The sequence below is a fragment of the Oncorhynchus mykiss genome, chromosome 23, assembly GCF_057628025.1.
Source record: "Oncorhynchus mykiss isolate SJ-2025 chromosome 23, ASM5762802v1, whole genome shotgun sequence".
NCBI classification, from domain to species: Eukaryota; Metazoa; Chordata; class Actinopteri; order Salmoniformes; family Salmonidae; genus Oncorhynchus; species Oncorhynchus mykiss.
In genome coordinates, this window is record NC_143044.1 from 56030001 (window position 1) to 56056842 (window position 26842).

At 40.3% G+C, this 26842-nt stretch overlaps 1 protein-coding gene across 4 annotated transcripts in view; it reads left to right on the forward strand.

The window, feature by feature from the left end:
• The window catches only part of LOC110510387 (paired box protein Pax-2a), a 67718-nt gene extending 43121 nt beyond the window's left edge, over window positions 1–24597 (forward strand). For 2 of the 4 annotated variants that reach the window (XM_090218007.1, XM_090218009.1), the window contains 3 exons: window positions 14681–14782; window positions 23590–23676; window positions 23974–24597. In XM_090218007.1, coding sequence (XP_090074133.1) covers window positions 14681–14782; window positions 23590–23676; window positions 23974–24122 — 338 coding nt within the window. In that variant the 3' untranslated portion in view covers window positions 24123–24597. Of the gene's footprint in view, window positions 1–14680; window positions 14783–23589; window positions 23677–23954 lie in introns of all 4 variants that reach the window. The other 2 variants (XM_090218010.1, XM_090218008.1) reach the window with 1 other exon arrangement.
• The last annotated feature ends 2245 nt before the right edge of the window (window positions 24598–26842 follow it).

Here is a 26842-nt window from a genome sequence, read left to right on the forward strand (position 1 = left end):
AGTAACCAAATTATCAGTTAGAACCCACTGTAATCTGCATTCAGTAACCGAATTATCAGTTAGAACCCACTGTAATCTGCATTCAGTAACCGAATTATCAGTTAGAACCCACTGTAATCTGCATTCAGTAACCGAATTATCAGTTAGAACCCACTGTAATCTGCATTCAGTAACCAAATTATCAGTTAGAACCCACTGTAATCTGCATTCAGTAACCGAATTATCAGTTAGAACCCACTGTAATCTGCATTCAGTAACCGAATTATCAGTTAGAACCCACTGTAATCTGCATTCAGTAACCGAATTATCAGTTAGAACCCACTGTAATCTGCATTCAGTAACCGAATTATCAGTTAGAACCCACTGTAATCTGCATTCAGTAACCGAATTATCAATTAGAACCCACTGTAATCTACATTCAGTAACCGAATTATCAGTTAGAACCCACTGTAATCTGCATTCAGTAACCGAATTATCAGTTAGAACCCACTGTAATCTGCATTCAGTAACCGAATTATCAATTAGAACCCACTGTAATCTGCATTCAGTAACCGAATTATCAGTTAGAACCCACTGTAATCTGCATTCAGTAACCAAATTATCAGTTAGAACCCACTGTAATCTATATTCAGTAACCAAATTATCAGTTAGAACCCACTGTAATCTACATTCAGTAACCAAATTATCAGTTAGAACCCACTGTAATCTACATTCAGTAACCGAATTATCAGTTAGAACCCACTGTAATCTGCATTCAGTAACCAAATTATCAATTAGAACCCACTGTAATCTGCATTCAGTAACCAAATTATCAATTAGAACCCACTGTAATCTACATTCAGTAACCAAATTATCAGTTAGAACCCACTGTAATCTACATTCAGTAACCAAATTATCAGTTAGAACCCACTGTAATCTACATTCAGTAACCAAATTATCAGTTAGAACCCACTGTAATCTACATTCAGTAACCAAATTATCAGTTAGAACCCACTGTAATCTACATTCAGTAACCAAATTATCAGTTAGAACCCACTGTAATCTACATTCAGTAACTGAATTGTCAGTTAGAACTCACTGTAATTAACATTCAGTAGCCAAATTATAATTTAGAACCCACTGTAATCTACATTCAGTAACCAAATTATGAGAGTCCACTGTAATCTACATTCAGTAACCAAATTATAATTTAGAACCCACTGTAATCTACATTTTTGTGTCGCACTGCTTTGCATTATCTTGGCCAGGTCGCAGTTGTAAATGAGAACTTGTTCTGAACTAGTTTACCTGGTTAAATAAAGGTGAAATAAATACAATTATTGTTGTACATTATTGTGTGTACAGCGTAAAAGTCAAATCATGTAATGAAGTTTACAAGCTTGATTACAGTTACAGTCTTGCTCATGTATAACAAGGGAATATATTTGCATTGGTTTGTACCAAATCTTTACCACGCATACATTTAGCAATATTCCACAAAGTCCCCACATTCTTTGGAATTATCAATCGATCAACAAATCAATAAATCAATCAATACACCCATTAATCATAATGGTGTGTTCAGGAGTGAAAAGCCCATTGTCTCTTGGAGAGCTGACTCCTGAAGCTGTAGTTAGTTGTCCCCTATCCAGATGACTCCATGAGGTCAACTCAACGAGGTAAACTGAACCATACTCTTGAGACTGTGAAGCACGGGGCCCTCAAGACGTTAATGAAACCAAGGGCCCTTCAGCTATTGTGCCGTGCTTAGTCCTACACACAATGTGCTCTGTGTCTGTCCACCCCCTGTGTATGTGCTCTTATCCATGAATACTGCCCCTCTAGCCTTTACCCCTATACAACCCGCTCTCAACACACACACACACGCGCACACACACACACGCACACACACACACACACACACACACACACACACACACACACACACACACACACACACACACACACACACACACACACACACACACACACACACACATACAAACACACACACCACCCTCTCTGTGTAGGACACCCCACCTACTCCAACAGTTCTCTTTGACTTCTTATTACACACTGGTCTGTAGCTAACTAATTCTTATTACACACTGGTCTGTAACTAACTAATTCTTGTTACATACTGGTCTGTAACAAACTAATTCTTATTACATACTGGTCTGTAACAAACTAATTCTTATTACATACTGGTCTGTATAACTAACTAATTCTTATTACATACTGGTCTGTAACTAACTAATTCTTATTACACACTGGTCTGTATAACTAACTAATTCTTATTACATACTGGTCTGTATAACTAACTAATTCTTATTACACACTGGTCTGTATAACTAACAAATTCTTATTACACACTGGTCTGTATAACTAACTAATTCTTATTACACACTGGTCTGTAACTAACTAATTCTTATTACACACTGGTCTGTAACTAACTAATTCTTATTACACACTGGTCTGTAACTAACTAATTCTTATTACACACTGGTCTGTAACTAACTAATTCTTATTACACACTGGTCTGTAACTAACTAATTCTTATTACACACTGGTCTGTAACTAACTAATTCTTATTACACACTGGTCTGTAACTAACTAATTCTTATTACACACTGGTCTGTAACTAACTAATTCTTATTACTCATGAATGGTCTGTATAACTAACTAATTCTTATTACTCATGAATGGTCTGCCATTCACATGAATGACATCACTGCACTAAAAGAAAACCTTCCCTTGAAAAACTATTTCACATATCAATAACCATGTGCATGTTAAAGGCTGAATGTTACAGACCAGTTATTATTATTATTGGACCATGCTGGTCATTTATGAACATTTGAACATCTTGGCCATGTTCTGTTATAATCTCCACCCGGCACAGCCAGAAGAGGACTGGCCACCCCACATAGCCTGGTTCCTCTCTAGGTTTATAATCTCCACCCGGCACAGCCAGAAGAGGACTGGCCACCCCACATAGCCTGGTTCCTCTCTAGGTTTATAATCTCCACCCGGCACAGCCAGAAGAGGACTGGCCACCCCACGTAGCCTGGTTCCTCTCTAGGTTTCTTTTGGCCTTTCTAGGGAGTTTTTTTCCCTAGCCACCGTGCTTCTACACCAGCATTGCTTAATGTTTGGGGTTTTAGGCTGGGTTTCTGTACAGCACTTTGAGATATCAGCTGATGTAAGAAGGGCTATATAAATACATTTGATTTGATTTGATTTGAAAAATAAAAATAAAAATCCCAAATAAATTTGATTTGATTTGATTTGATTTGAAACTAGCCTACAGTAGTTTACAGTTATTTGATCACCTGCTGTATACTTTAGGCTGATCCACATTTGTTTCCTCCATTAATTGCATGCAGTTGATCGTTATGGTCGGTTGAGGAGAGAGGCGACCGTGTCAGAAACACTTGTATTATCTTGGCCCTTTCTGCACCTCGTATCAGCTGCACTGCCGTTATTAACTGAAATAAACAACAGCAATTGAAAACCAGACGTATGCGTAGTCAAAAGATGCCTTCATAAAACTGTCCTGTGGTATTATGGGGTATTATGGGGTGTTATGGTGTGTTATGGGGTGTTATGGGGTGTTATGGTGTGTTATGGTGTGTCCTGTGGTATCATGGGTTATTATGGGGTGTTATGGTGTGTTATGGCTACTGGGGTCGCTCATTAAAGCTCCATTGAGACGTGATTTAACCCCAGTGAATCACAGTGTCCCTCATGGCTAAACAATATTGCAGGGGCCTCCCTCCTCTCTTTCCTTTTTCCCTCTCCGTCCCTTTGGCTGGCCTTCGCTGGGCCGGGGGGGGGGGGTGTGGGGGGGGGGGGAGAGTCCGTAGCGCTCGGGAACTACGTGCCTGCAGCTCAAACAGCCTGGCTGCAGGGGTAGGACAGGGTAGGAAACCCAGCTGTCATGTCTAATTACAGGCTTGAATACGGAGCAGGGCTGAATAACTAACGCGGGGTCCGTAGTGACGCTGGCTACTAGCTCTGTTCAAGGGGCCAATACTGTACGGACAGACAAACTGGCTTTGGCTTTAGAAATACAGTCGCAGTGGCGGCTCTGCTGTTTCACGACTGTGTGTGTGTGTGTGTGTGTGTGTGTGTGTGTGTGTGTGTGTGTGTGTGTGTGTGTGTGTGTGTGTGTGTGTGTGTGTGTGTGTGTGTGTGTGTGTGGTGTGTGTGTGTGTGTGTGTGTGTGTGTGTGTGTGTGTGTGTGTGTGTGTGTGTGTGTTCGAGGGAGAGGAGGAGAGGAGGTGGACAGGGTTCTGGGGTTCAGTAAAGCGTGCTATGTTTAGACTAGTTTGAATGCAGTAATGAACAGAGTTTTCCTCTTCAGTCTTCTACGTACTTCTACTGCTTGATTCTTTGATGTGGTTTCTGTCCCATGAGGCACTTGGTCTTTTGGCTTCCGACGTAGTATTAGCGGGAGACGAAGACAGAAGAGGAGTGACGGTTGGTTGTGTTGACAGTGTGTGATGATGATTCTGTTGACTGGCTTTGTGATTCCTGGGACACATTATCAGTCTGCAAATGTCTGTTAACTGAAAATTATAACTACCTTAATGTTAAAAGTACTTTATGCTTAGTACAACATCTCTATTTGAAGTGACAAAAGACTACTGTATATTTATTCTCTGGTCACTATAGACTACAGTATATTTATTCTCTGGTCACTATAGACTACAGTATATTTATTATCTGGTCACTATAGACTACAGTATATTTATTCTCTGGTCACTATAGACTACAGTATATTTATTCTCTGGTCACAATAGACTACAGTATATTTATTATCTGGTCACTATAGACTACAGTATATTTATTCTCTGGTCACTATAGACTACAGTGTATTTATTCTCTGGTCACTATAGACTACAGTATATTTATTCTCTGGTCACTATAGACTACAGTATATTTATTCTCTGGTCACTATAGACTACAGTATATTTATTCTCTGGTCACTATAGACTACAGTATATTTATTCTCTGGTCACTATAGACTACAGTATATTTATTCTCTGGTCACTATAGACTACAGTATATTTATTCTCTGGTCACTATAGACTACAGTATATTTATTCTCTGGTCACTATAGACTACAGTGTATTTATTCTGTGGTCACTATAGACTACAGTATATTTATTCTCTGGTCACTAGGGTGTAGACTACAGTATATTTATTCTCTGGTCACTAGGGTGTAGACTATAGTATATTTATTCTCTGGTCACTATAGACTACAGTGTATTTATTCTCTGGTCACAATAGACTACAGTATATTTATTCTCTGGTCACTATATCAAATCAAATGTATTTATACAGCCCATCTTACATCAGCTGATATCTCAAAGTGCTGTACAGAAACCCAGCCATGAACCCAAAACAGCAAACAATGCAGGTGGCTAGGAAAAACTCCCTAAAAAGGCCAAAACCTAGGAAGAAATCTAGAGAGGAACCAGGCTATGAGGGGTGGCCAATCCTCTTCTGGCTGTGCCGGGTGGAGATTATAACTGAACATGGCCAAGATGTTCAAATGACCAGCATGGTCAAATAATAATAATCACAGAAGTTGTTGAGGGTGCAACAGGTCAGCACCTCAGGAGTAAATGTCAGTTGGCTTTTCATAGCCGATCATTGAGAGTATCTCTACTGCTCCAGCAGGTCTGGGACAGGTAGCACGTCCGGTGAACAGGTCAGGGTTCCATAGCCGCAGGCAGAACAGTTCAAACTGGAGCAGCAGCACGTCCAGGTGGATTGACGACAGCAAGGAGTCATCATGCCAGGTAGTCCTGAGGCATGGTCCTAGGGCTCAGGTCCTTCGAGAGAGAGAAAGAAAGAAAGAAAGAGAGAAAGAGAGAATTAGAGAGTGCATACTTAAATTCACACAGGACACCGGATAAGACAGGAGAAAAACTCTGACCCTAGCCCCCCGACACACAGACTGACCCTAACCCCCTGACACATAAACAACTGCAGCATAAATACTGGAGGCTGAGACAGGAGGGGTCAGGAGACACTGTGGCCCCATCCGATTATACCCCTCTTGACAGGGCTAAACAGGCAGGATATTACCCAATCCACTTTGCCGAAGCACAGCCCCCACACCACTAGAGGCATATCTTCAACCACCAACTTACCATCCTGAGACAAGGCCGAGTATAGCCCACAAAGATGCGGCACAACCCAAGGGGGGAGCGCCAACCCAGACAGGAAGACCACGTCAGTGACTCAACCCACTCAAGTGACGCACCCCTCCTAGGAACAGCATGAAAGAGCACCAGTAAGCCAGTGACTCAGCCCCTGTAATAGGGTTAGAGGCAGAGCGTCCCAGTGGAGAGAGGGGAACCGGCCAGGCAGAGACAGCAAGGGTGGTTCGTTGCTCCAGTGCCTTTCCATTCACCTTCACACTCCTGGGCCAGACTACACTCAATCATAGGACCTACTGAAGAGATGAGTCTTAAATAAAGACTTAAAGGTTGAGACCGAGTCTGTGTCTCTCACATGGGTAGGCAGACCATTCCATAAAAATGGAGCTCTATAGGAGAAAGCCCTGCCTCCAGCTGTTTGCTTAGAAATTCTAGGGACAATTAGGAGGCCTGCGTCTTGTGACCGTAGCGTACGTGTAGGTATGTACGGCAGGACCAAATCAGAAAGATAGGTAGGAGCAAGCTCATGTAATGCTTTGTAGGTTAGCAGTAAAACCTTGAAATCAGCCCTTGCCTTAACAGGAAGCCAGTGTAGGGAGGCTAGCACTGGAGAAAGAGTGAACAAATTTATTGGGTTCTAGTCAGGATTCTAGCAGCTGTATTTAGCACTAACTGAAGTTTATTTAGTGCTTTATCCGGGTAGCCGGAAAGTAGAGCATTGCAGTAGTCTAACCTAGAAGTGACAAAATAATTGATTCATTTTTCTGCATCATTTTTGGACAGAAAGTTTCTGATTTTTGCAATGTTACATAGATGGAAAAAAACGTCCTTGAAACAGTCTTGATATGTTCGTCAAAAGAGAGATCAGAGTCCAGAGTAATGCCGAGGTCCTTCACAGTTTTATTTGAGACGACTGTATACCCATCAAGATTAATTGTCAGATTCAACAGAAGATCTCTTTGTTTCTTGGGACCTAGAACAAGCATCTCTGTTTAGTCCGAGTTTAAAAGTAGAAAGTTTGCAGCCATTCACTTCCTTTTGTCTGAAACGCAGGCTTCCAGCGAGTGCCATTTTGGGGCTTCACCGTGTTTCATCGAAATGTACAGCTGTGTGTCATCCGCATAGCAGTGAAAGTTAACAATGTTTTCGAATGCCATCCCCAAGAGGTAAAATATATAGTTAAAACAACCGTGGTCCTAAAACGGAACCTTGAGGAACACCGAAATGTACAGTTGATTTGTCAGAGGACAAACCATCCACAGAGACAAATGGGTTTCTTTCTGACAGATAAGATCTAAACCAGGCCAGAACTTGTCCGCGTAGACCAATTTGGGTTTCCAATCTCTCTAAAAGAATGTGGTGATCGATGGTATCAAAAGCAGCACTAAGGTCTAGGAGCACGAGGACAGATGCAGAGCCTCGGTCTGATGCCATTAAAAGGTAATTTACCACCTTCAAAAGTGCAGTCTCAGTGCTATGATGAAGTCTAAAACCAGACTGAAGCGTTTCGTATACATTGTTTGTCTTCAGGAAGGCAGTGAGTTGCTGCGCAACATCTTTTTCAAAAATTTTCAAGAGGAATGGGAGATTCGATATAGGCCGATAGTTTTTTATATTTTCTGGGTCAAGGTTTGGCTTTTTCAAGAGAGGCTTTATTACTGCCACTTTTAGTGAGCTTGGTACACATCCGGTGGATGGAGAGACGTTTATTATGTTCAACATAGGAGGGCCAAGCACAGGAAGCAGCTCTTTCAGTAGTTTAGTTGGAATAGGGTCCAGTATGCAGCTTGAAAGTTTAGAGGCCATGATTATTTTCATCATTGTGTCAAGACATACAGTACTAAAACACTTGAGTGTCTCCCTTGATCCTAGGTCCTGGCAGAGTTGTGCAGACTCAGGACAACTGAGCTGTGGAGGAATCCGCAGATTTAAAAAGGAGTCCGTAATTTGCTTTCTAATGATCATGATCTTTTCCTCAAAGAAGTTTATGAATTTATTACTGCTGAGGTGAAAGGCATCCTCTCTTGGGGAATGCTGCTTTTTAGTTAGCTTTGTGACTGTATCACAAATAATGTTGTATTGTTCTTATTTTCCTCAATTAAGTTGGAAAAATAGGATGATTGAGCAGCAGTAAGGGCTCTTCGGTACTGCACGGTACTGTCTTTCCAAGCTAGTCGGAAGACTTCCAGTTTGGTGTGGCGCCGTTTACATTCCAATTTTCTGGAGGCTTGCTTCAGAGCTCGGGTATTTTCTGTGTACCAGGGAGCTAGTTTCTTATGACAAATGTTTTTAGTTTTTAGGGGTGCGACTGCATCTAGGGTATTGCGAAAGGTTAAATTGAGTTTCTCAGTTAGGTGGTTAACTCATTTTTTGTCCTCTGACGTCCTTGGGTAGGCAGAGGGAGTCTGGAAGGGCATCTAGGAATCTTTCGGTTGTCTGAGAAATTATATCACGACTTTTAATGCTCCTTGGTTGGGGTCTGAGCAGATTATTTGTTACGATTGCACACGTAATAAAATGGTGGTCCGATAGTCCAGGAATATGAGAAAAAACATTAAGATCCACAACACTTATTCCTTGGGACAAAACTAGGTCCAGAGTATGACTGTGGCAGTGAGTAGAACCGGAGACATGTTGGACAAAACCCACTGATGATGACTCTGAAAGTCTTTTGGAGTGGGTCTGTGGATTTTTCCATGTGAATATTAAAGCCACCAAAATGTAGAATATTATCTGCTATGACTACAAGGTCCGATAGGAATTCAGGGAACTCAGTGAGGAACGCTGTATATGGCCCAGGAGGTAGCTATAAAAAGTGATTGAGTTGGTTGCATAGATTTCATGACTAGAAGCTCAAAAGACAAAGACGTAGGTTTTTTTGTTGTAAATTGAAATCGTAAATGTTTATTTATTCTCTGGTCACTATAGACTACAGTATATTTATTCTCTGGTCACTATAGACTACAGTATATTTATTCTCTGGTCACTATAGACTACAGTATATTTATTCTCTGGTCACTATAGACTACAGTATATTTATTCTCTGGTCACTATAGACTACAGTATATTTATTCTCTGGTCACTATAGACTACAGTATATTTATTCTCTGGTCACTATAGACTACAGTATATTTATTCTCTGGTCACTATAGACTACAGTATATTTATTCTCTGGTCACTATAGACTACAGTATATTTATTCTCTGGTCACTATAGACTACAGTATATTTATTCTCTGGTCACTATAGACTACAGTATATTTATTCTCTGGTCACTATAGACTACAGTATATTTATTCTCTGGTCACTATAGACTACAGTATATTTATTCTCTGGTCACTATAGACTACAGTATATTTATTCTCTGGTCACTATAGACTACAGTATATTTATTCTCTGGTCACTATAGACTACAGTATATTTATTCTCTGGTCACTATAGACTACAGTATATTTATTCTCTGGTCACTATAGACTACAGTATATTTATTCTCTGGTCACTATAGACTACAGTATATTTATTCTCTGGTCACTATAGACTACAGTATATTTATTCTCTGGTCACTATAGACTACAGTGTATTTATTCTGTGGTCACTATAGACTACAGTATATTTATTCTCTGGTCACTAGGGTGTAGACTACAGTATATTTATTCTCTGGTCACTAGGGTGTAGACTATAGTATATTTATTCTCTGGTCACTATAGACTACAGTATATTTATTCTCTGGTCACTATAGACTACAGTATATTTATTCTCTGGTCACTATAGACTACAGTATATTTATTCTCTGGTCACTATAGACTACAGTATATTTATTCTCTGGTCACTATAGACTACAGTATATTTATTCTCTGGTCACTATAGACTACAGTATATTTATTCTCTGGTCACTATAGACTACAGTATATTTATTCTCTGGTCACTATAGACTACAGTATATTTATTCTCTGGTCACTATAGACTACAGTATATTTATTCTCTGGTCACTATAGACTACAGTATATTTATTCTCTGGTCACTATAGACTACAGTATATTTATTCTCTGGTCACTATAGACTACAGTATATTTATTCTCTGGTCACTATAGACTACAGTATATTTATTCTCTGGTCACTATAGACTACAGTATATTTATTATCTGGTCACTATAGACTACAGTATATTTATTCTCTGGTCACTATAGACTACAGTATATTTATTCTCTGGTCACTATAGACTATAGTATATTTATTCTCTGGTCACTATAGACTACAGTATATTTATTCTCTGGTCACTATAGACTACAGTATATTTATTCTCTGGTCACTATAGACTACAGTATATTTATTCTCTGGTCATTATAGACTACAGTATATTTATTCTCTGGTCACTATAGACTACAGTATATTTATTCTCTGGTCACTATAGACTACAGTATATTTATTCTCTGGTCACTATAGACTACAGTATATTTATTCTCTGGTCACTATAGACTACAGTATATTTATTCTCTGGTCACTATAGACTACAGTATATTTATTATCTGGTCACTATAGACTACAGTATATTTATTCTCTGGTCACTAGGGTGTAGACTACAGTATATTTATGCTCTGGTCACTAGGGTGTAGACTACAGTATATTTATTCTCTGGTCACTATAGACTACAGTATATTTATTCTCTGGTCACTATAGACTACAGTATATTTATTCTCTGGTCACTATAGACTACAGTATATTTATTCTCTGGTCACTATAGACTACAGTATATTTATTCTCTGGTCACTATAGACTACAGTATATTTATTCTCTGGTCACTATAGACTACAGTATATTTATTCTCTGGTCACTATAGACTACAGTATATTTATTCTCTGGTCACTATAGACTACAGTGTATTTATTCTCTGGTCACTATAGACTACAGTGTATTTATTCTCTGGTCACTATAGACTACAGTATATTTATTCTCTGGTCATTATAGACTACAGTATATTTATTCTCTGGTCACTATAGACTACAGTATATTTATTCTCTGGTCACTATAGACTACAGTATATTTATTCTCTGGTCACTATAGACTACAGTATATTTATTCTCTGGTCACTATAGACTACAGTATATTTATTCTCTGGTCACTATAGACTACAGTATATTTATTCTCTGGTCACTATAGACTACAGTATATTTATTCTCTGGTCACTATAGACTACAGTATATTTATTCTCTGGTCACTATAGACTACAGTATATTTATTCTCTGGTCACTATAGACTACAGTGTATTTATTCTCTGGTCACTATAGACTACAGTGTATTTATTCTCTGGTCACTATAGACTACAGTATATTTATTCTCTGGTCACTATAGACTACAATATATTTATTCTCTGGTCACTATAGACTACAGTATATTTATTCTCTGGTCACTATAGACTACTGTATATTTATTCTCTGGTCACTATAGACTACAGTATATTTATTCTCTGGTCACTATAGACTACAGTATATTTATTCTCTGGTCACTATAGACTACAGTATATTTATTCTCTGGTCACTATAGACTACAGTATATTTATTCTCTGGTCACTATAGACTACAGTGTATTTATTCTCTGGTCACTAGGGTGTAGACTACAGTATATGTATTCTCTGGTCATTAGGATGTAGGCCATAGTATGGAGGTCATTATACCTGCGCTGTAAAACCAAGTGTTTAGGATCTGAACAGCTTTCTGTAACACTTTTTGAAACACATCAAGGCACTTTGAATTTCAGTGAAAACTAGTCACAGTGTTTAGATTGTAAAGACCAGTGCTTATTTGCTCTACTACTTGTTAAACACATGAACAAGTTTACTCAGTACAAGTCATTAGGTTTTGTACACTAAACACTGGGGGGTGTTGTTTTAACACTGTAGGGTGTAATGCCATATTTGAATATTTCCCAGCATGCTTTTTCGAATGAATGTGAGAGATAACAACCAATCACTGTGTTTGTTAGTGACAGAGATATGATTGTTACCTTCAATAACTTCTACTACTGAAGCCTGCACCAGATGACTGACTAAGCGAATGTGTTTCAATTAAAAATTAACCCTTAATGACCTCATATAATATATGTCATACGGTCTTTAGTTATGGCCTAGTTGTCCTCAACATTGTGGTTTGAAAATCCTGGCTCACGGGCCACATCAGACCTGCAAGTCACAATATGCTGGTTCGTGAAGTGATTAGTTGTTCCTATCAGAATCCAGCCAGAGGGAGGATATCCAAGAATTAGAATATTTCAGTCAGAATGGTTGCTATGGTGAAGGACTTAACAAACAAGACGACCTAAACCAGGGCTATCCCAACTGGTGATTTCACTATTTATTTTATTTTTGGAAATCTGTTCCAAAGGATTCCTATTCATAATTAACATATAATTGTATATGTGATCATATACACACAAGGTTTGAAATTATTACATTTTAGTCAAATATTAAGTTGGTTTGGGCTTCTTGCAGTCAATTTGAAGTCTACAAATTACTTGTAATTATGTTCCGGACCCCTGACCAGCCGCTCCAACAAAAATTTGGGCTGTCAGCTGAATCTAAATGAAGGCGCCCTGACCTAAACCATCTAAACTTGAACAACCATCTCAGTAACGGGTGGAATAAATCCAACCCCTTACCGATTGAATTATTTTAGAACAATTTGAGTTATCTTAATATAATTTATTCAATCAATGTGCATGAGGAAAAACAGATATTAAAGCAAACTGTTCTAAAGATCAACAAAGCATGCTGGGAAATATGATAATGAGTGTGTGTGTCCCCCTGCTGAGAGAGTTAACTCTGAGAGATTTAGTGAAAATGAACTCAACACGGTTGAGTAACAACAACACCACGTGATTGAAAATATGTCTTGACTGTTCAGTTGTTCTGAAATGTAGGTAACGTAACAGACATTCATTCCTAACACTGATCTGAATTATAGACATGGAAAGTCACATCAATTTCTAATGACTAAATGCACTCTGAACAGGACAATGGAAAATGATTTAAAATCTGAACACCTAGGAGATAGGTGTTTGCCTGGTTGGAAACTGACTGGAGAAAGCTGACTATCATGTTTAATATTGCGTTCTTAATACTTGTGTTTAAGATGGGAACCCTTAATGGCTAATCTAAACATCTAATGTTTAAGCTTTATACACAGACATTTAGGTTATAAACGTGTCACATGTTTCATGGTTTTACAGTGATTTACAATGACTCTTTTCTGTTCTAGGGAGATCGTGTGATTAGAAATGTGCGTCCCAAATGGCAGCCTATTCCCTACATAGTGCACTACTTTTGAGCAGAGCCCTATGGACCCTATATGCCCAATGGGCCCTGGTAAAAAGTAGTTCATTATGTATGGAATAGGCTGCCATTTGGAACACAGCCATGGTCCCGTTTCTAACCTCCATAAAGGGGTGGTTTAGTCCTGTTTCTAACCTCCATAAAGGAGTGGTTTAGTCCTGTTTCTAACCTCTAAGAGGTATGGTTTAGTCCTGTTTCTAACCCCTAAGAGGTATGGTTTGGTCCTGTTTCTAAGGGGTGGTTTAGTCCTGTTTCTAAGGGGTGGTTTGGTCCTGTTTCTAACCTCCATAATGGGGTGGTTTAGTCCTGTTTCTAACCTCCATAAAGGGGTGGTTTAGTCCTGTTTCTAACCTCTAAGAGGGGTGGTTTAGTCCTGTTTCTAACCCCTAAGAGGTATGGTTTAGTCCTGTTTCTAACCCCTAAGAGGTATGGTTTGGTCCTGTTTCTAAGGGGTGGTTTAGTCCTGTTTCTAACCTCTAAGAGGTATGGTTTAGTCCTGTTTCTAACCCCTAAGATGTATGGTTTGGTCCTGTTTCTAAGGGGTGGTTTAATCCTGTTTCTAACCTCTAAGAGGGGTGGTTTAGTCCTGTTTCTAACCCCTAAGAGGTATGGTTTAGTCCTGTTTCTAACCCCTAAGAGGTATGGTTTGGTCCTGTTTCTAAGGGGTGGTTTAGTCCTGTTTCTAACCTCTAAGAGGTATGGTTTAGTCCTGTTTCTAACCTCTAAGAGGTATGGTTTGGTCCTGTTTCTAAGAGGTATGGTTTAGTCCTGTTTCTAACCTCTAAGAGGTATGGTTTGGTCCTGTTTCTAAGGGGTGGTTTAGTCCTGTTTCTAAGGGGTGGTTTGGTCCTGTTTCTAACCTCTAAGAGGTATGGTTTGGTCCTGTTTCTAAGGGGTGGTTTGGTCCTGTTTCTAACCTCTAAGAGGTATGGTTTGGTCCTGTTTCTAAGGGGTGGTTTTGTCCTGTTTCTAACCTCTAAGAGGGGTGGTTTGGTCCTGTTTCTAAGGGGTGGTTTGGTCCTGTTTCTAACCTCTAAGGGGTGGTTTGGTCCTGTTTCTAAGGGGTGGTTTATTCCTGTTTCTAACCTCTAAGAGGTATGGTTTGGTCCTGTTTCTAAGGGGTGGTTTAGTATTTTGTCTTGGAGGACCATCTATTGATTGTGTTTGTTCTCTCTCTCTCTCTCTCTCTCTCTCTCTCTCTCCAGGTCGAGACATGGCCAACACAACCCTACCGGGTTATCCCCCTCACGTTCCCCCCACCGGCCAAGGCAGCTACCCCACCTCAACACTGGCCGGAATGGTTCCTGGTGAGTCTACTTTTTTTGTAGATATTACATTTTAGTTTAATATGTTATTTTCATTTCAAGATTGTATTAACTGTTTCTCAAATAAAGCAATGACCTGTAGAGTGGACATACAGCACACATGGTTACATGTAGGCTATCAAGAAACTAGTCCTGCTGGATAACTGAGAGACAGACAGAGACATGGTTAAAGGACGGAGACAGAGAGAGACATGGTTAAAAGACATGTCCTCTCGGTTCCACTCCAGTATCTTAACTCATTATCTCTCTGTGGTGTATACAGTGCATGAGGCATTCCCAGGAGCCGTCGATAAACAGCTAGCGATCTCCTCTCCTCCGTCTCCCTCCCAGTCATCCACTCGGCCTCCTCAGTGGTCAGAGCACCTCCCTTTCCTCCTCTACTTAACCTGCAGTTCAGGTTCACAACAAACAGTGAAGGGTCACAACACAGAGGCATGGGAGGCCAGTCAATATTTAAATCACTATCTCTCTAAGGAGGGTCAGGCTGTGCCAGGGCTAGTGTTTCACTGCCAGAACGAACACACCAACCAGACACTGGGGCGAGACGGGATGGGACAGGATGCATTCTGGTTACAGCACTGATTCACTGGTTGTTTCCTGGTATCCCCCCTCCCTGTGCACCTATACCCCAACCCAGCACAGGCAGCACAGCACCGCCATTTGTCTTTGAGCTGATCAACCCATGCGGAAAGGAAATCCAATCGAGTGCACAGCTGTGTTAGAAAATCATTAACCGATTACAGCATGCTCAAATGGCTTCAGGATTCAGACCCGCTCTCCCCCCGCTCTCCCGCGTCCATCCGTGCGATCACTGTTTTGTCCACTGGATGTAATGCACACTGGTGATTTTAATTTCAGTTTCAGCATAGAGTATCAACAACACACACAGAACCTTCACAAAGTATTCACACTCCTTGACTTTTTCCACATTTTGAGGTGTTTTGCAGCCTGAATTTAAAATGGATTCAGTGTCACTGATACACACAGTACCTCATAATGTCAAAGGGCAATTATGTTTAAATGTTTACAAATGAATTAAAAATGAAAAGCTGAAATGTTGCGAGTCAATAAGTGTTCAACCCCTTTGTTATGGAGATCCTAAATAAGTTCAGGAGTAAAAATGAGCTTAACGAGTCTCATAATAAATTGCATGGACTCTGTATCCAATAGTGGTGTTTAACATTATTTTTAAATGACCACCCCACTTCTGTACCCTCTGGTCCCTCAACCACAAAGACCAGGGAGGTTTTTTTCTCCATTGGTTTGCAAAGAACGGCACCTATTGGTTGACAGTGAATATCCTTTTGAGCATGATACAGTTATTAAATACAGCAATACTAAACAACCAACTTGACAGAGCTTGAAGAATTCAACAAATAATAATAATGGGCAAATATTGTACAATCCAGGTGTGGAAAGCTCTTAGAAACTTATCCAGAAAGACTCTGAAATCACTGCCAAAGGTGATTCTAACACGAATTGACTCAGGTGTGTGAATACTTATGTAAATTAGTGGGGGGGGGGGTATTTTATTTTATACAAATGTTAGAATCTTTCTTCTACTTTGACGTTACAGTATGTAGATAATTGACCAACAAAAAGAAGACAATTCAATCCATTTGAATGACTCTTTGTAACACAACAACATGTGGAGAAAGTCCAGGGGTGTGAATACCCTGTGAAGGCAGTGTAACTGCTACTGTGAAGTATGAATTAAACACAAAGAGATGTGCTCTTTGTCTGGTTAATACACATGGGGTTTTGACGTTGCGCAGTCACATGGTTAAAATATTGGATTTGTGTTTGTTTGTGATATGTACATTGTAACTCTTTGTACTGGTAATTACATGAGTACTTCAACAGTGTAGTCACTGTAATTACATGAGTACTTCCACAGTTAAAGTGACTGTGATTACATGAGTACTTCCACAGTGTAGTCACTGTATTTACATGAGTACTTCCACAGTGTAGTCACTGTGATTACATGAGTACTTCCACAGTGTAGTCACTGTGATTACATGAGTACTTCCACAGTGTAAAGTGACTGTAATTACATGAGTACTTTAACAGTGTAAAGTCACTGTGATTACATGAGTACTTTCACAGTGTAAAGTGACTGTAATTACATGAGTACTTTCACAGTGTAAAGTGACTGTGATTACATGAGTACTTCAACAGTGTAAAGTCACTGTGATTACATGAGTACTTCCACAGTGTAAAGTCACTGTGATTACATGAGTACTTCAACAGTGTAAAGTCACTGTGATTACATGAGTACTTCCACAGTGTAAAGTCACTGTGATTACATGAGTACTTCCACAGTGTAAAGTCACTGTGATTACATGAGTACTTCCACAGTGTAAAGTCACTGTGATTACACGAGTACTTCCACAGTGTAAAGTCACTGTGATTACATGAGTACTTCAACAGTGTAAAGTCACTGTGATTACATGAGTACTTCAACAGTGTAAAGTCACTGTGATTACATGAGTACTTCCACAGTGTAAAGTGACTGTGATTACATGAGTACTTCCACAGTGTAAAGTCACTGTGATTACATGAGTACTTCAACAGTGTAAAGTCACTGTGATTACATGAGTACTTCAACAGTGTAAAGTCACTGTGATTACATGAGTACTTCCACAGTGTAAAGTCACTGTAATTACATGAGTACTTCAACAGTGTAAAGTCACTGTGATTACATGAGTACTTCAACAGTGTAAAGTCACTGTGATTACATGAGTACTTCAACAGTGTAGTCACTGTAATTACATGAGTACTTCCACAGTGTAAAGTCACTGTAATTACATGAGTACTTCCACAGTGTAAAGTCACTGTAATTACATGAGTACTTCAACAGTGTAAAGTCACTGTGATTACATGAGTACTTCAACAGTGTAAAGTCACTGTGATTACATGAGTACTTCCACAGTGTAGTCACTGTAATTACATGAGTACTTCCACAGTGTAAAGTCACTGTAATTACATGAGTACTTCAACAGTGTAAAGTCACTGTGATTACATGAGTACTTCAACAGTGTAAAGTCACTGTGATTACATGAGTACTTCAACAGTGTAAAGTGACTGTGATTACATGAGTACTTCCACAGTGTAAAGTCACTGTGATTACATGAGTACTTCCACAGTGTAAAGTCACTGTAATTACATGAGTACTTCCACAGTGTAAAGTCACTGTAATTACATGAGTACTTCCACAGTGTAAAGTCACTGTGATTACATGAGTACTTCAACAGTGTAAAGTGACTGTGATTACATGAGTACTTCAACAGTGTAAAGTCACTGTGATTACATGAGTACTTCAACAGTGTAAAGTGACTGTGATTACATGAGTACTTCCACAGTGTAAAGTCACTGTGATTACATGAGTACTTCCACAGTGTAAAGTCACTGTAATTACATGAGTACTTCCACAGTGTAAAGTCACTGTAATTACATGAGTACTTCAACAGTGTAAAGTCACTGTGATTACATGAGTACTTCAACAGTGTAAAGTCACTGTGATTACATGAGTACTTCAACAGTGTAAAGTGACTGTAATTACATGAGTACTTCCACAGTGTAAAGTCACTGTGATTACATGAGTACTTCCACAGTGTAAAGTCACTGTGATTACATGAGTACTTCCACAGTGTAGTCACTGTAATTACATGAGTACTTCAACAGTGTAGTCACTGTGATTACATGAGTACTTCAACAGTGTAGTCACTGTAATTACATGAGTACTTCCACAGTGTAGTCACTGTAATTACATGAGTACTTCAACAGTGTAAAGTGACTGTAATGTAACGTGCTCTCTATTATTTCCATGACAGTCAGTTCATCTGGTTGGAGATGGAGAACACAATGTGTTTTTTTGTCACCACGTCTTATCAAATATATATATTTTTTTATCACACAGTCGTTCTCATCCGTCTCGAGCCACCAGCAGTAACATGGTGCTTGGTGGCTCGCCTTTAAACCCTTCATTTATCTGACCCGCAGACACTAAGATTTAGTGACAGGCCCCAAACACTGTTAAAATCTCAGCCTTTTATTGTCTCATAAAAGAATAAAACGTGTTGGACCAACAGCATTGCTCACTGGCATGGTCTAAGTTACTTCCTGCCTGCACTGAACTTCTGTGGCACAAAACAGCTAGACCTGGGGGTTCAGATCTATAGAAAAGGGTTGCCTTTCCTCGGAGGAAGTCTATAACAAGAGTTTATAATGCCATCAGAAAGGATGCTAGCAAATGTGTTAAAATCACAGTGTTTATTTCAAATACTTCAGAGTTGTATGATGTGGAATATAGATGAGGTACAGGACAGTAGATACTATGGTACAGGACAGTAGATACTATGACAGCAGGTGTTAAGAGGTACGGGACAGTAGATACTATGACAGCAGGTGTTAAGAGGTACGGGACAGTAGATACTATGACAGCAGGTGTTAAGAGGTACAGGACAGTAGATACTATGACAGCAGGTGTTAAGAGGTACAGGACAGTAGATACTATGACAGCAGGTGTTAAGAGGTACAGGACAGTAGATACTATGACAGCAGGTGTTAAGAGGTACAGGACAGTAGATACTATGACAGCAGGTGAGGTACAGGACAGTAGATACTATGACAGCAGGTGTTAAGAGGTACAGGACAGTAGATACTATGACAGCAGGTGTTATGAGGTACAGGACAGTAGATACTATGACAGCAGGTGTTAAGAGGTACGGGACAGTAGATACTATGACAGCAGGTGTTAAGAGGTACAGGACAGTAGATACTATGACAGCAGGTGTTAAGAGGTACAGGACAGTAGATATTATGACAGCAGGTGTTAATAGGTACAGGACAGTAGATACTATGACAGCAGGTGAGGTACGGGACAGTAGATACTATGACAGCAGGTGTTAAGAGGTACGGGACAGTAGATACTATGACAGCAGGTGTTAAGAGGTACAGGACAGTAGATACTATGACAGTGGGTGTTATGAGGTACAGGACAGTAGATACTATGACAGCAGGTGAGGTACAGGACAGTAGATACTATGACAGCAGGTGAGGTACAGGACAGTAGATACTATGACAGCAGGTGTTAAGAGGTACAGGACAGTAGATACTATGACAGTGGGTGTTATGCGGTACAGGACAGTAGATACTATGACAGCAGGTGAGGTACAGGACAGTAGATACTATGACAGCAGGTGAGGTACAGGACAGTAGATACTATGACAGCAGGTGTTATGAGGTACAGGACAGTAGATACTATGACAGCAGGTGAGGTACAGGACAGTAGATACTATGACAGCAGGTGTTAAGAGGTACAGGACAGTAGATACTATGACAGCAGGTGAGGTACAGGACAGTAGATACTATGACAGCAGGTGTTAAGAGGTACAGGACAGTAGATACTATGACAGCAGGTGTTAAGAGGTACAGGACAGTAGATACTATGACAGCAGGTGTTAAGAGGTACAGGACAGTAGATACTATGACAGCAGGTGAGGTACAGGACAGTAGATACTATGACAGCAGGTGTTAAGAGGTACAGGACAGTAGATACTATGACAGCAGGTGAGGTACAGGACAGTAGATACTATGACAGCAGGTGTTATGATGTACAGGACAGTAGATACTATGACAGCAGGTGTTAAGAGGTACAGGACAGTAGATACTATGACAGCAGGTGTTATGAGATACAGGACAGTAGATACTATGACAGCAGGTGTTAAGAGGTACAGGACAGTAGATACTATGACAGCAGGTGAGGTACAGGACAGTAGATACTATGACAGCAGGTGTTAAGAGGTACAGGACAGTAGATACTATGACAGCAGGTGTTATGAGGTACAGGACAGTAGATACTATGACAGCAGGTGTTAAGAGGTACAGGACAGTAGATACTATGACAGCAGGTGAGGTACAGGACAGTAGATACTATGACAGCAGGTGTTATGATGTACAGGACAGTAGATACTATGACAGCAGGTGTTAAGAGGTACAGGACAGTAGATACTATGACAGCAGGTGTTATGAGATACAGGACAGTAGATACTATGACAGCAGGTGAGGTACAGAACAGTAGATACTATGACAGCAGGTGAGGTACAGGACAGTAGATACTATGACAGCAGGTGTTAAGAGGTACAGGACAGTAGATACTATGACAGCAGGTGTTATGAGGTACAGGACAGTAGATACTATGACAGCAGGTGTTAAGAGGTACAGGACAGTAGATACTATGACAGCAGGTGTTATGAGGTACAGGACAGTAGATACTATGACAGCAGGTGTTATGAGGTACAGGACAGTAGATACTATGACAGCAGGTGTTAAGAGGTACAGGACAGTAGATACTATGACAGCAGGTGAGGTACAGGACAGTAGATACTATGACAGCAGGTGAGGTACAGGACAGTAGATACTATGACAGCAGGTGAGGTACAGGACAGTAGATACTATGACAGCAGGTGTTATGAGGTACAGGACAGTAGATACTATGACAGCAGGTGTTAAGAGGTACAGGACAGTAGATACTATGAGAGCAGGTGTTATGAGGTACAGGACAGTAGATACTATGACAGCAGGTGTTAAGAGGTACAGGACAGTAGATACTATGACAGCAGGTGAGGTACGGGACAGTAGATACTATGACAGCAGGTGTTATGAGGTACAGGACAGTAGATACTATGACAGCAGGTGTTATGAGGTACAGGACAGTAGATACTATGACAGCAGGTGAGGTACAGGACAGTAGATACTATGACAGCAGGTGTTATGAGGTACAGGACAGTAGATACTATGACAGCAGGTGTTATGATGTACAGGACAGTAGATACTATGACAGCAGGTGTTATGATGTACAGGACAGTAGATACTATGACAGTGGGTGTTAAGAGTGACAGGACAGTAATACTATGACAGTGGGTGTGGAAGACCACAACTGTCAGATTTTTCATCAGATCTTTCAGTCTTGCATCATTAAAATGAAATGGAGAGAAATAATAAGAACTAAATAACTTGGTTGACTAGTCTCACATAAATGACTATTAACTTACCCCCATATGTTATATACAGTGCCTTGCGAAAGTATTCGGCCCCCTTGAACTTTGCGACCTTTTGCCACATTTCAGGCTTCAAACATAAAGATATAAAACTGTATTTTTTGTGAAGAATCAACAACAAGTGGGACACAATCATGAAGTGGAACGACATTTATTGGATATTTCAAACTTTTTTAACAAATCAAAAACTGAAAAATTGGGCGTGCAAAATTATTCAGCCCCTTTACTTTCAGTGCAGCAAACTCTCTCCAGAAGTTCAGTGAGGATCTCTGAATGATCCAATGTTGACCTAAATGACTAATGATGATAAATACAATCCACCTGTGTGTAATCAAGTCTCCGTATAAATGCACCTGCACTGTGATAGTCTCAGAGGTCCGTCAAAAGCGCAGAGAGCATCATTAAGAACAAGGAACACACCAGGCAGGTCCGAGATACTGTTGTGAAGAAGTTTAAAGCCGGATTTGGATACAAAAAGATTTCCCAAGCTTTAAACATCCCAAGGAGCACTGTGCAAGCGATAATATTGAAATGGAAGGAGTATCAGACCACTGCAAATCTACCAAGACCTGGCCGTCCCTCTAAACTTTCAGCTCATATAAGGAGAAGACTGATCAGAGATGCAGCCAAGAGGCCCATGATCACTCTGGATGAACTGCAGAGATCTACAGCTGAGGTGGGAGACTCTGTCCATAGGACAACAATCAGTCGTATATTGCACAAATCTGGCCTTTATGGAAGAGTGGCAAGAAGAAAGCCATTTCTTAAAGATATCCATAAAAAGTGTTGTTTAAAGTTTGCCACAAGCCACCTGGGAGACACACCAAACATGTGGAAGAAGGTGCTCTGGTCAGATGCAACCAAAATTGAACTTTTTGGCAACAATGCAAAACGTTATGTTTGGCGTAAAAGCAACACAGCTCATCACCCTGAACACACCATCCCCACTGTCAAACATGGTGGTGGCAGCATCATGGTTTGGGCCTGCTTTTCTTCAGCAGGGACAGGGAAGATGGTTAAAATTGATGGGAAGATTGAAGGAGCCAAATACAGGACCATTCTGGAAGAAAACCTGATGGAGTCTGCAAAAGACCTGAGACTGGGACGGAGATTTGTCTTCCAACAAGACAATGATCCAAAACATAAAGCAAAATCTACAATGGAATGGTTCAAAAATAAACATATCCAGGTGTTAGAATGGCCAAGTCAAAGTTCAGACCTGAATCCAATCGAGAATCTGTGGAAAGAACTGAAAACTGCTGTTCACAAATGCTCTCCATCCAACCTCACTGAGCTCGAGCTGTTTTGCAAGGAGGAATGGGAAAAAATGTCAGTCTCTCGATGTGCAAAACTGATAGAGACATACCCCAAGCGACTTACAGCTGTAATCGCAGCAAAAGGTGGCGCTACAAAGTATTAACTTAAGGGGGCTGAATAATTTTGCACGCCCAATTTTTCAGTTTTTGATTTGTTAAAAAAGTTTGAAATATCCAATAAATGTCGTTCCACTTCATGATTGTGTCTCACTTGTTGTTGATTCTTCACAAAAAAATACAGTTTTATATCTTTATGTTTGAAGCCTGAAATGTGGCATAAGGTCGCAAAGTTCAAGGGGGCCGAATACTTTCGCAAGGCACTGTATGACGGGAAATGGCTAGCAAGTGAAAGAGTTTCACCAGATAATGGAATGGGACTTTAGAAATGCTAATTGTTTTGTTTGTTTTACAGGGAGTGAGTTTACAGGAAACCCTTACAGTCATCCACAGTACACGACCTACAACGAGGCATGGCGGTTCAGCAACCCAGCATTACTAAGTGAGTATGACTGACTGGAGTCTTACAGCCTATCACAACCACTACAGTGTTATTATATATATTTTTTAACATATTCCTTAAATTATTTATTTTTTAAATGCATTGCAACATTGTTTTATTGTATTAGACTTGGCCGTTATAATGAATTTACAACAGCTAGCGGATACAACCGTTAGAATAGGAGTTATTGAGAAGACAACAGGAGACATAATTACAGTGTTTTGTGGGTTATGGTGGATGTCGTTTCCAACGGTCCATTTCTTCTGTTAACCTTCCAGGTTCCCCTTATTATTATAGTGCCACATCCAGAGGTTCCGGACCACCTACTGCTGCCACGGCATATGACCGCCACTAGTTACCATGGAAACCAAATCAACCACCACCACCACCACCTACACCATGACTACAACCATGGCTTCGGCAGCGTCCATGTTGCCCCGGTGTGAACAGAGGGCATGAGGTGATACCGTTAAGACAGCTAACAGGCAGCTCCATTTCCTGTATATCACACTACTACACACAACAGAAGAAGAACGGTCCTCCTGGATACCACACTACTACACACAACAGAAGAAGAAGGGTCCTCCTGGATACCACACTACTACACACAACAGAAGAAGAACGGTCCTGCTGCATACCACACTACTACACACAACAGAAGAAGAACGGTCCTGCTGGATACCACACTACTACACACAACAGAAGAAGAACGGTCCTCCTGGATACCACACTACTACACACAACAGAAGAAGAACGGTCCTGCTGGATACCACACTACTACATACAACAGAAGAAGGGTCCTCCTGGATACCACACTACTACACACAACAGAAGAAGAAGGGTCCTCCTGGATACCACACTACTACATACAACAGAAGAACGGTCCTCCTGGATACCACACTACTACACACAACAGAAAAATACCTGATCGTTCGGGATACCATGCAGACAACTTCCCATCAACCATGAATTTGGAGACCTTCAAAGTAGTGAAAAATGTAAAATTCTTCGTTCTGATCTGCGTGACTGTACATTACCACTAGAGACGTTGAAAGACTATATATACACGTGATACTACTGAGGTTACTGAGGTAAAACAAAAATAAATAAATAAACAAAAAAAACTACAAGTTTTGAAAATGAAAAGGAGGAATTTGTATCTTTTCCTTTTTTGTAATGGTCCTCCGTTTGTTTTTTCCTCCTTCGTGGATCAAAACGTGACATTTACTTGACTGATCTGTCGGCTGACGGAGGAACCCGTCCTGAGCTGAGTGTCCAGTACAGTATAGTAGCAGGCTGTTGTTCCCCTTCCTTCTGCATCGGTCTGAACCTTCTACTCTACGGGCAGTGCAATGAGATCAAAAGCTAAAGACGTTGGCGTCGATGCGACTAAGGCTGCCGCAGCCTGGTTCCACCCCTCTATTACAAACAAACGTACAGTCATTTTTGTAACCAACCAAACGTTCAAGCATGATGAAATGAATCAGTTGCTTTTTTTTTTTTGATGATGATGATGCCAGGAGCAGATTATAAGGCGGTGTTCTCTGTGATACACAATCAGACGGAGGGAAAATGAAAAGAAAACGAGAAAACGCTGAATTGATAAATGAGAAGGACATTGTGACATACCGTGGTCTTCTAATTTACAAGTTTTAAAAAATAATAAAAAAAACCCTAGTAAATATATTCTTAAAGATTTTTTTATTTTGTTTTTATAATTGTTATTGACATCTTAATGAATTGCAAATAATATGCTTGACTTTTTGTTGTTGTCATTTTTATTTGTCAGGATACTAGAAATAATCAGGCAGAATCTATTTTGTATTTGTTTTTAATTTTGCACTATTTTTTCAGTTTTGACACACTGGGAGCGCTATTATGCAGGCGTTTGAACCTGGAGGTTTGACACACTGGGAGCGCTATTATGCAGGCGTTTGAACCTGGAGGTTTGACACACTGGGAGCGCTTTTATGCAGGTGTTTGAACCTGGAGGTTTGACACACTGGGAGCGCTATTATGCAGGTGTTTGAACCTGGAGGTTTGACACACTGGGAGCGCTATTATGCAGGCGTTTGACCTGGAGGTTTGACACACTGGGAGCGCTATTATGCAGGCTTTGACCTGGAGGCTTGACACACTGGGAGCGCTATTATGCAGGCGTTTGACCTGGAGGCTTGACACACTGGGAGCGCTATTATGCAGGCGTTTGAACCTGGAGGTTTGACACACTGGGAGCGCTATTATGCAGGCTTTGACCTGGAGGTTTGACACACTGGGAGCGCTATTATGCAGGCGTTTGAACCTGGAGGTTTGACACACTGGGAGCGCTATTATGCAGGCGTTTGACCTGGAGGCTTGACACACTGGGAGCGCTATTATGCAGGCGTTTGACCTGGAGGTTTGACACACTGGGAGCGCTATTATGCAGGCGTTTGAACCTGGAGGTTTGACACACTGGGAGCGCTATTATGCAGGCGTTTGACCTGGATGCCTATTTGTCTTGTTTTACAATATATTATTACGTTGAAGAAAGGAAGAAGAAACGTAGAACCATGACATCATCGCGACATCATCACGACTTCATCGTGACCTTTTTCGGTCCGGAGAGGCACTTCAGACGTCGCTGCTTTCTGTTGACCGTTTCCTTGACTTCCCGGTAGCATTATGTCCGGAGGTCGCTTTGGTAACACCACTGCAATTCCCCCAGTTTGTCTCTCTCTACCTTACGTAGTACGCTTACTATCCACACATACACGTTAGCTAGCTAACGTTTTAAGTTTGAACCTAAGTCTTTGGCATTAAGATATTAGCATAACATTTGCTCAATTTAAATTTAATTAAAAATTAAATGAAACTATTTTTATTTGACTAACTAATTCAATCATTAATAGTCAAGTTTAATGGGTATTACTTGCATCCTGCATGGCACCCGATTCCCTTGATAGTGCACTACTTTTGACCAGAAGTAGTGCACTACGTAGGGAATAGGGTTCCATTTGATACGCAGAAATAGTATCGTTAGTATAGTCATTTCATTCTGATGTGGCCTTCGTCACATAATGAAACATAAGTTTCAACTAAAAAGCAAAAGGCAAAGATTTCAGTTAAATGCCTTTAATCACATGCAGGTTGTTGTTGTTTTTTTTTTTAGTCAAGGTTTCAACTT